Source organism: Cebidichthys violaceus, unplaced genomic scaffold (genome assembly GCF_023349555.1).
Source record: "Cebidichthys violaceus isolate CVI_PGR_0920_01 unplaced genomic scaffold, fCebVio1.0.p SCAF_1, whole genome shotgun sequence".
In the NCBI taxonomy this organism is placed as follows: domain Eukaryota; kingdom Metazoa; phylum Chordata; class Actinopteri; order Perciformes; family Stichaeidae; genus Cebidichthys; species Cebidichthys violaceus.
This window is the reverse complement of record NW_027176262.1, coordinates 19,942,766-19,954,510: the sequence shown is the minus strand read 5'-3', so window position 1 is coordinate 19,954,510 and position 11,745 is coordinate 19,942,766. Positions and strand designations below refer to the sequence as shown.

The window sequence follows — 11,745 nt, the reverse complement described above, 5'->3', positions numbered from 1 at the left end:
TATACAAGTGAGAAAAATAAGAGAGTTTGTTCATAACGCAATTCAATATTACCCTCTGCAATCTATATATTGTACCCTGCTATAATCACGCTCCTCAACCCGGTGTGACTCTTTACGACTTGCTGTTAATTTGATCCCAGAGCGCCATTAGCCCAGATTTTAGAACAGCTGGGTGAAGTGAGAGATTCAGAGGGTCTTTTGGCCTCTGCGGTAATCCCAGCCTGCCTGTCTGCTCTCTATCCCAGGCCAGAGAGTGAGAGGGCCTGACTCAGCACCCCCCCCCCCCCCCTACACAATGCAACCCATTTTGAAGCCCCCTCTTGTTTATGCTTTACTGATCAAAGGAGCTGCCAAATCCCCTACCAAACCCTCCCCCAGCCCTCACACACACACACACACACACACACACACACACACACACACACACACACACACACACACACACACACACACACACACACACACACACACCACAAACCAAGCAAAATAGCTGGAAGTGCTCAGATTGGAGGGGGCCCTTTGAGAAAGAAGGGTCACAGGGAGCGGGGTGAGACAACTACAGAAAAGAAGGGGGGGAAAAAGTGAAAGGGGGGGGGGGCGGCATCTACGGAAGCAATCCCTCTGAATTCCATTGGCTGCGTGAGTTGCTGTGGTCCTGTTACACTCCGAGCGCCCGCCCTGCCCCCTTCACTGCCTCCTTCCCACTCTGGAAACTATGACATTTATTATAGAGGGGAGGGGAGAACAGGGAGGAGACTCGGAGAGGAGCACTGGGATAAGGGAAGGGAGGACTTATCGTAAATGTGAGGCCTGCACATCCTGGTACACAAATGCCGAACAGAAACGCTACAAGCGGAAAACACGGATGGAAATGTATAACCTCAAAGCCTCCAAGAACTCCGATTATAAATCCTTATCCGCATCTTAACTTGGGCTTCTCCTAGCGCAGATGAAAGTGCAAATATTGGATTTTCTATCAAACCCCAGCGTGGGAGGCCTGAAGTTTGTGGCTCAAATCAATCAAAACAGATGTAAACACAGCTTCAGCCTGTGATAAAAATCCACACGCTGCGAGGGTTTCTGAGCACTGCACTGTATTCAAAAGAGCCTGTATGTGGTAAATAAGTTACAGAGAGCCCAGTAATTCATCACCAGACTCTTAAAGCTAAAAGATAATCCATTCACTCGACCTGCCCCGAACCCTATATGGTCCGGGGGGCTATACGGCGCTTCCTGTCGCCGAGACATAAAACAAAACAATGTCATGGCAACTGCTGGGACGGCTGGAGGCCACCAGTTGCTGTTCAGAATTGCTGATGATCTGCAACCTCCGCGGTCACAACTGCTCGGTGTTGTCTTTACATGTCATGACACCACGGCGAGCTCAGCAGGACGACCACCACACCCTACCAGCCCCCCCCCCCCCACCCCGGGGCAGGGCAGCGGACACAGAGCGAACGGGCTGTGTGTGGGTCAGGCCTCGTCAACAGCAGTTACAGTTGAAAACAACAGTCACATGTTTTTACTGTTTTTTTGGGGTCGTTGTCCAACCCGACACGCCAAAACAATAAGATGATGCTTAATTCAAATTCATATGTGATTTTGGTCACATGGATCGAGAGCGGAGAAGAGCATTATACTGCAGGAGTGGTTACGTTACTCCTGCCATTAAAACGCAGAAGCTTATTTGAATTCAAACTAGCCAGTGCTGCTCATCTTCATCCAAGCCACCTCTCAAGCCTTGAGAGATGAGGCAGCAGCTTTAGACTATTTCTCTCGAATGGTTTCCATGAGCTCCAAAGCACCGTTTGATGAATGGAGTGCTCCAATCTTTTTTTAGATAACGAACCATTTCCCAATGTTTTCAAATGAAGAACATGTTTTTTTTTTGGTGTTGCAACATTCAATCCTATTGCGAACGCCGGGCCAAGCCAGTAAAAAAATAAAAATGAGTGCACCTGCATGGCCTCAGTCTGACGGTCGGTATTCTGTTTGTGAATCGCCAAACACAAACCCTGACCCACCATTAGCTTCTTCGTGGGAAACTGAGTGTAAATCGGCCCGGTGCTGCAGCGAAGGAGAGCACTGCGGTTCAAACGCGACCCGTTATCAAGTCGCTCGCCTGCAGCGCTTGCTCCTTTTTGCTCAAGCCACCATCATGGTCGACTGTGGCTTAGCACGGAGGAGGACTCTTGATCCACCCAGGCACTTGACATCTCCTTGACTGATGGCCCAATTATCAAGGTGGCGTTTATTGTGTCAGCGTTATTTATAATGTGTCTTGCTGAGGAGGAGGGAGTGGGACCTTTCGCATAAAGGCTAAACTTGACGTTGCTTAAATGATTTGGCATTCAACTTTTCCGTTTGGTGCAGTTCACATGGTCCCCATCGAGGTTTTTTTTTTTTTTTTATTTATACTAAAGGACATTCAAGATAGAATTTTCTCTATCAGTAGTTAAATGTATGTTTAAACGCCTGCGACTGAATCAAAAGATGAGACTGGAGTCGGCTTCACAGAGTAACTCAGCAGAGGTTCGGCACCCTTAAAGAGACCCAAGTGAAGACGTCTGAATGTTGCACTTGTTCCACAGGCCTCGTCTGATTACAGCAGTATGACAAACCTAACACGGAGCTTGCCTGTTTACACCCGTGAAAACTGCGGCGTTTACATCTGGCTTTGAGGAGAATGTTCCATCCAAAAATAAGTCTGCTCTGCGGTTCAAAATGTCTCCAAATAAGCTCTGCTACCTGCCAAAACAGCAGATCAAAGCTAGATGTGAGGCCAGATAGAGCGTGTTATTCCGCTGAAACCGTCTCTCCTCAAAGCCAGATGTCAAAATCTGCGTTTCGCTGGCGTGAAACAAGGGAGTGAAGCTATAGGGGAGTGCAGCAGCGACGAAACACACCCCTACAGCTGAGTTGTCAAACGTTAAAAATGGGATCCTGAGGCCACAGCGGCTCCACCCTGGGAGTATGTGCTTGGAAGGTGGTTGAAGCCGATGACTAAAGGGTGCACTGAGGGAGGCAAGATGTAATCAGGCCTCTAAGATGAGGATGACCACCTCCACTCTGGTTGACTGGGGATGCCTGGCTGCCTCTCTATCAGCAGGACATCATCAAGAGAGATTATTGGGGCAACCTCTGTGACCCCATTGTGGCAACCTCTGTGACCCCATTGTGGCTTTAAGTTTCCCTTTGAAGGAGGGTTTGTCTCATCATACTTCCTAACGAAGCAACTAATTCACAAAGTACCAGGACCGAGCTCGGAAGGTTCGGTTTGACTGCTGCTTGTTTTCAAAGAACAATTCAAAAGACTAATGTATTTAAGTGTCCTTTGTGAGGTTCATCAGTCAAACACTGACTGCACTACATAGACACAGTTAAAGAAACCGGTAGAATACTTGTCATACGTACTTCTATAATAGTAAAATAGTTCAAATGTATGCATGCTGCAACCGACAACATAAATACAAATGTTTCTCTATCCCGTTGCCACCAGGTGCTTTGGTTAGAGTTGTTTTGGGAACTCTCAACCCCACCTGAGACGGCCCATGAGCCAGATACTACATCTCTGTGGAGATGCTCTCAGTGACAGTGGAGGCATTGATGTCTGGGACAGAGGTGTTACATCAAGACTTTGGTAAACACTAGCCGGACTTTCTCACAGTCCCATTTGTGTACTGAGCTGACAGGCCCCAGTTGAACAGGAAGGGCCTTGTCTGTGTGTGTGGTCAATAAACCAAAAGTTTGTCAAACACAAAGTTTGCTCCAAATGAGGGCTCGGCGCAGGCTTACAGCCCAGTCTTCCCAGCACCATTTGTGACCGACCGAGTGGTCTCAACAGCTTCATTTCAAATCCAATTTGCGTACTTATCACCTCAAGCTTTAAGTAAATTACATAACAGTCGATACTGAACATATTTAGGTATTAAGTGTAATGCTTACACAAGATGGCGAGTGTGAGATCAGTGTGAGCCAAGCGATTGGATCAGCTCTGCTGTGATATAAGGTGTCAACAAAGAAATGTGGTGCAAATTTAAAAAAAACAAAACAACAGCCAGGCCAGGTAACCGACTTTTACACAACCGCGCCATTCGTGTGCAGCTCTCAACGGACCGTCGGTATTGTGTTGTGTATTGTTTGGGTGTTTAATTATGCATGCAAATTTATTTTTTATTTTTTTCATATCAAAAGGGAAAGGGGACAGAAATAAAAGAATGCAATGGTAGCTTTTCATCGCTCAATAGGGAGATTTTAAAACAAGAACTCGCCATTTTTTGTTAATATCATAGACCAAATAGATATCGACTGCATGCAATGAGAGCATAAGGTCCAAATAAACGCTCTGATCTTTCCTGCTCTAATAGGGGGGTTCTCTGACTTGTTTTTAGCGCAACAGATGTCCAGGAAACCCCATATAGGGTCCACTGAAGCTCGACTTGTTCTCAGCCTGCCTAGTTTCCCTGCTAACCAGGATTGTGCACAATTTAAAGTGTAATGTATATATATATATATATATATATATTTTTTTTTATTATTATTATTGTAGTAGCCTATAATACATAATAAAATGTTGAAATGAACAAATTTGGTCACAGTGAATAATTTGATCCTTTACAAATCATTGTTAAGAGGCGAGTCAGCCATTCTGGTTGTGGGAAACCAGGCTCATCAAAACGGTTTAAAAATCCAATTGAGAAAAGACAAAAGTGTCCATCGGCACTCCGCTCTACCTGCCCCTGAGGGCAGACAATAGCTACCCCCCCCCAAAGCTTCCCTCCGCTTAGGGCTGACTTCCCACGGACTAAAAGCTCATTCAAAGCTGCATTTAATAAGCGCCCGGAAACAGTGATTACCCCTCCTAGTTTACCGGTGTGTCTAAATTAGAAACCTTCATTAGTTTATGACCCAGCCCTGGAGACCGGCCCTGCCCCCCCCCCATCCCCGCACCAAGCAAGGTGACCCAACCTCCCTGCCCCTGCTGTCGTAAATCAAAGGCCACAGCAAACTGCTGGAAGAAAGAGGAGGAAAGGTCAACAGACTTTGTTGACATTCTCCCAGTGTTCTCAGACTTCTCCTCAGCTTAAGGTTTTTGTTATTTATGTTATAGTCAAAACAAAATAGAGAGTTTTTTTGCAGGAGATTGCTCATATTTCCATCGGGGTAACAACAACCAATTATTTAAATGGTAACATTTTTTATATATTTTTTTTTTAATATTAATATTCCCAAGAGCCTGAAGTTGACGTTAATAACAGTTTGAAATCCAAATTTACAATGATAAAAAAAAAATAAAAATACAAAAAAAAAAAAAAAAATGAGAAGCTGGAAATAAATATAGTTCAGCATTTTTTTTTGTCAATAAATGACCAATATGTTGCAAATACATTTTGAGTGAATAAGCAAATGATCTACTAATTGTTTCAGCACTGATCACTAAAACACACCCGGCCAAACTGAAGCTGTCAGCACTGCTTCTCTTGCACGAGCTCAATTACTTACTAGCAACTGTGAGGAACATAGTCTTAAGAAGGCCGCTGCCCTCTCCCGCCGCCATCTTTAAAACTTCATGTCAACCATTTGTCTATTTTGGGAAGGCTCACATGAGTCTCAACAGGCCTGTGGTCTGAATAAAGATCACTGTTTCACTGCCGGGACAAAGGGAGGGCCGGAGTTTCTCTTGGCCCCTCTTCTAGTCATCTCCACATGGCTGTTATTTAACTCCATTGACACAAAAGAGGCGCCATCACAGCGCCACGGCTCCATTCATACCAAAGCAGAGCCTGGCTTTTAAAAAGGGAGTGGGACATCGGGGTCCAATGTGACTCACAGAGGCCACCACCCCCCCCACCCCACCCCACCCGACTGTATGATCCTGTGCACTAGTAAACAACAGAGGGGGAGAAACAGATTATTTAAAATAAAAAAAACTTTCACCCCGAGTTGATTTATCTCTAAGGACAACAGCGGTCACCTGAGTGAAATGTGAGGCCCCGTTCTCTGGTGACACACACACACACACACACACACACACACACACACACACACACACACACACACACACACACACACACACACACACACACACACACACACACACACACACACACACACACACACACCTTCTGCAACGCGTCTCGGTCGGACAGCCCCTGTTTATAAATAGGGGAGTGTCTTTTCCAGCAGCTCTGCCGAGGCCGCCTGTATTCCAGATCAAATATCTGCACTTTGATGTGTGCGGCGTATGGAAGATGTCTGCCGGAGTTTTTCCTGACTTGGACACAAACACCGTGTACTACACTTACTCTAGTTGTACAGCATGCCTCAACAGTGATACAAGTATTTTCCCAAAGCCGTAGGATGCATGATGCTCTGGTTTTGGAATTGACTTGTAAAGCAGAGACTAAAATGAATTGTAAAACTATTAAATGTTTAGTATTCAGGATTTAGATTAAATTGTTCTTTTTAGTGTAGAGAAAGAAGCTCTGCAGCCACATGGTTCAAACCTAAACTGTGCCTTTATCAATGATCAATCAATCAGTCAGAGACAGTAATTCTTTATCTGCTTTGTTTTCAAAACAAAAGCTCTAGAAAAAAAACTAAAGTCTTTGACAATCACACAATTTGTTATGTAACAAAGAACAAATTACATGCGGTTTGAATTTATAAAAAAAAAAGACAAACAACAAAACTTAATAGTGCAACAAACGTTTGACCTAAAGTTATAAAAGATTGGCTTTTCCAAACTTCAATGTTGTTTACAAAGTTGCTTCATTGTCTGGAGGCGCATTAGATCACTCAGTCCCTAAACAACTGCAGTGATAGAGTGGAGAGAAGAGGTTTTTTCTCTCTCTCTCTCTCTTTTACACCCCCCCCCCCCAGTGCTTTTGTACAATTTTAGAAGAGCCTCCTAAAAACGGCCCAGATGTTCTCCAGATGTGAAACCTTAAAACATCTGGTACTGAAAGCTCCTTTTGGATCTAAGTACATTTGAGGCTATGGTGTTTGTTCAGACCCCGTGTCAGAGAGTAATATTTCCTAGAACAGTAAACAGTTTGCCTTTGAGGGGACTAAGAATGACGACTTTCGATGTCAAATCATCTCCAAAAACATGAGCCGCTGAGCTCTTTAATACACTTTGGAACGTTTCACAACGAGGACGTCACTTTAAGACAAATGCATAAGAAAAGTGCTAAAGAATAAAAAGAAAGACCCTCACAGCCCCAAATGGCACCGATAACCTGACAGTCCTAAAGGGCTCTGGTACAACCACTACCTACTTTTTTTTTTTTTTTTTTTTTTAAGTATACTTTGGATCATCAACGTGGAGAAGACATGCTGGTTAGGGGATGACTTTTGCAGAGATGTCTGTCCTTTGCTGTCTGGGGCAGCTACAATGATCCATTGTTTCTCCTGAAACCTGAGCCCAAGAAGAGGAGCACCACATACAGCAGCAGCCCCTCAAAAGACGTCTCCCTTGTTTGCAGAGGCCACCAAATGTAATAACCCACAATTCAGCTATTGCAATTGTCTCTTTTTGAGCACAATGGCCACCATTGGGCGCCGCAGCAGATTTGCAAATTATTGTCAGCATAATGTACACGGTGCAGAGTCCGATCCCAAGACCACTTCTCTGGTAGCTTGGACTGGCGTCGACCATTAGTGCACGCTGAAGTGTTCCCTTCTTCTCTAAGGATCTAAAATGTGTTCGTAATGCTGCACACGTTGCATATTGAAAAGTTCAGACACATCTCGGTTGAACCTGAAGGTGATACTAAAGTATTATCTTTAATGTATACATCGTATGGTGACTGGACATACTGGAGTCAGTCTTCTCAACTTTAAGACACCAGGTTATAAGCAGGTTTCCTACACGTGCATAAAGGTCTATTAATGTCTTATATGTTTGACATATTTAAAGGACACTTATTTCCCATGATATGGATGAGACAGGTGGTTAACGTTAAAGACCACAGATGACTTTTTTTTTTATTTATTTTTTTTTTTACTCTGGCTATTGTCAGGCCACAAAGTCATGAATTAATTGTAAAGCAGTTTCTCTCAAAACAGTTATTTCCATTAGATAGTCTTCATCAGAACGCAAAGTGGTGTCAGCAGGACAGAGAGGTGTCTCCAGGGCTGTTGACTCTATGTGCTAAATACCAATAAAACACTTCACGTCCTTTCAAAGCCACACATTCATTTTCAAAAACACAAATCAAGTTGCAAACTTCCACGCTTTGTCAAAGACTGTATAATGCAAGAAACAGTGGTGACACTTGTTGCCAGCGTACTTACTTGAGGAAGTATCTCTGGCCCGAGGCGGTCTTGGCCATCTCCCACCCCGGGGGCAGGGGCACGTCATCGGGAATCTCATACGAAGACTGACGGAGATGTTGAGGGGAGGGCGGGGGCATGCCAGACATTGAGCCACCGGTAACGGCCCCCAGCTGAAGGGAGGCCGGGGACGAGTGCGCTCGGACGTGGTGCGGTGTGAGCACTCCGCCGCTCCCAGCATCGGTGCTGGCCTGTGTTGGAGGAGAGGCAGCATGAATGCAGTCCCATAGCCTTTCCTTTAGGGACCTTTCTACCAAGTTTCATCTCACATTGTTATGAAGAAAAACAAGTTTGTCCAAAAGTAGAAGTATATAAAGTTCAAAAAGGTTATAGCTTAAATATATCCTATAATAAATTATTGTTTCATTGAGGACAGACAAAAAAGTATTTATAAAACAAACGTAAAATAAACATTTTAATTTTGAATAGAAAATACAATACTGTATTTGAAGCCAGCTCACAGATAATAGTATGGATTTAAAGAAATACAGGACACACACACACACACACACACACACACACACACACACACACACAGCATAAAAGATAAGTTGTGTTTTTTTGTGCACATTAGGTTTGCATGAATTATTCTGATTTCACATTTCACTCACGTCTCATACAATATAATCACTTCACGCGTATATTAGTTATTTTCATATGCATGTGTAGGCAAGTTTGAGAGTCGTTTAAGGATGAGGCCAAAGGCCTGTGTGGGACAGCGCAGACTCGCTGCACAGCAACGCATGCGCACTGACGAGGAAAAATTCCACAGAGACCACAAGCAACAGTTGTGTGTGTGTGTGTGTGTGTGTGTGTGTGTGGGGGGGGGGGGTTCATGATAGCAAATCATCTTGAATACAAAAAGATAATTATTTCAGTATGTCCACATCATTGTTACCTTTCTATACATGAACGGAACCAAAACAGTTACACATATGTGCACGTTTCGTGCACATATGTGTAACTGTTTTGGTGTGTATGTGTGGTGGTATGTGGTATGTGCCGTGTGGGTTCAGACAATCTGACAACTCGCCTAAAGAAATAATATGATTTGTTTCCACTAATGGGCCAATAGCTGAGGACAAACAAACGGCTTTTCAGGATATTTTGGTGACTCTCACACACACACACACACACACACACACACACACACACACACACAGGTCAACACACAGGCCCTCGGGCCTTTCCTCTTCAGTGATTACCAACCTAATGACAACTTGTTGAAACAGTTTAAGCTTATTTACCATTACAGAATATGTAAAGGAGGGTGGGATACATTCAAGTACAAATAAGTGTTAATAAACAAGGGCTATATGCTACAATTTACAGCCGCTTTGAGCCCATTGGTGATATCCTAACTGCTGATATGAAGTGACTGCAGGCTCCCACTCGTGAACCGTGGGCCCGAGTCCCTGCTCTAGTCGTGATTTCTGGGAAAGGGGGCAGAGGAGAGACGGGGCGGGCTTACTTGTCTGGAATGGGACTTTGGTTCAGGGGGTTTGAAGAAGGAGTCTGGCAGTTTCCTCATCCTCATGGGCACGCATGGGGGCACGATCGTGTTTTTCGGGTTCATCACGGCGTTAAAAAGAGCCTCCAGGTCGGTCTCGGAGTCGCCCCGTACATGGACGATCTGGTGTCCGGCAGGAGGGTTATGCTGGCTCGGATCCATTGCTCCCAAAACTGTCTGCGAACTTTTTGTGTGTCCGAAAATGTCGTGTTCAGGAACTCGCCAAAAAAAAAGAAGTTTGAGCCAATCCCAAACTTTTTTTTTTTTCCTCTTGTTTTCACACAGCAGGAAATATCGACGACACTCAGAAAAAGTGATCCCGAGTCATTCTAAAGTCGAACAGTCGAGGACTTTGTTTTCTTCCGAAGTGTGTTAGCTGTCGAAATCTGCAGTGAAAGACAGCGCTTTCCTGTTGTTTCTCGCTGGCATTCTTGAGAATGTAACAAAGCGCATATCTACTCCACACTGGAATCTATGTTGTCGTCCGGCCCCAAACTTTTCCACAAAAAAAAAAAAAAAAAAGCACACGAAGCCACAAAAGACGAAAAAAAACAACAACACCACAAACGCGCTTCTTCTGTGTTGAGGCCAAAGTTGAAGCTGTTAGTGAATTTTCTTACACGAGAGCTTCATGGTGCGAAGAACAAATCTCTGCAGCTCACTTTCCAGAAAAAAAAAACTTTTGCTCCAGTCGGGTCTAAACTTTGGGCAGGACATCAAACTTTATGACTCATGGGATGTCTGCTCCGGAGGCGGGGCTTAGGATTAATTGGGACAAGAGTCTTTAAAGGTACAGTCAGTGAAGCACAGAGGCAAAGAAACAAGTTTATTGTGCCAAAGTTTTACACTTTTACGTCAAAAACATGAACTTCCGTTAATTCGAACCAAAAAACACCCACATTTTATGAGATATGTGTCACAACTTTTTAATGCGGAGATCCCGTCATCACCTCAAAACCAGGATTTTGACAGTCCTCAAATGACATGGTGACTTTCGGTAATGTTTATTCTATAATCGATGGGGCAACCGAACGGTAATTCTTACACATTAATTCGATAATCTGGGCAACAATCGGCAAATTAAAGTGTTCCCTATTTAGTTGGCCACCCTTTGAATACAACAAGGACCCCTGCTGATGCCAACTGGAGCCCACTTGGGAAAACATTAAATGATGACTCTGCCAAAGTGTTAAGTAAGTAAAATAAATAAATACAATAAACATGCAAGTTTCACAATTTGTTCAGCTGTATAACCTTAAAAAATGCACATGTAGGTGAGCAATGGGTTTGTGGAAGCGATATCTAAATCTCACCATACACAGATTTTTTTCCAAAACAAATAGGTTTTGTAATTATTATTTTATCTTTTTAAATGTATCTGCTTTAAGTGTTTTTAGGGGTTATTAAAACATTCTTTGACAAATGTGTTTTATGTAGAAGAAAGTCTTTATATTTAGTGTTTATAACATGTTCTATATTTTGGCTATGCATGATTATGCATCATTATCACAACTCAATGATTTTAAGAATAACTCAAAGCCACACTTTCTCTCATCATATATAATGGTACTGCTTTTTTTTTTTTTTTTTTACAGTGCTCATGAAAAGTAGATTCATGCAGTTTCCCACAATTGTTATGCTAATGAGGCCCCTCTTCCATTGAGAAATCATTTTGTCAAGATCCACTCTCTCTGGATACAGAGGCTCTGTTTCAACTCTTTTTCCCATACATCCACTGAATGAATGATTATGAAGCCCTATTAAATACCCGCAGACACTGTAAAGCAGATTAACAGGGCTTTGCTCTGCCAGTCACATGCTCATGTTTCTTAACAGATGCACGTCTCAAGTTGAATGTGTCCATATACAATTGTTTATGGAAGTTATTCGGTTTTATT

The 11,745-nt window shown here is 43.5% G+C and overlaps 1 protein-coding gene across 1 annotated transcript in view; it reads right to left on the bottom strand.

Annotated features, from left to right (window-relative positions):
• Positions 1-10,556, bottom strand: part of yap1 (Yes1 associated transcriptional regulator) — a 22,484-nt gene extending 11,928 nt beyond the window's left edge. Inside the window, 6 exon segments of the mRNA XM_068714189.1 lie at positions 2,629-2,637; positions 3,079-3,091; positions 3,461-3,507; positions 5,701-5,710; positions 8,299-8,528; positions 9,809-10,556. Coding sequence (XP_068570290.1) covers positions 2,629-2,637; positions 3,079-3,091; positions 3,461-3,507; positions 5,701-5,710; positions 8,299-8,528; positions 9,809-10,009 — 510 coding nt within the window. The 5' untranslated portion in view covers positions 10,010-10,556.
• Between the last annotated feature and the right edge of the window lie 1,189 nt (positions 10,557-11,745).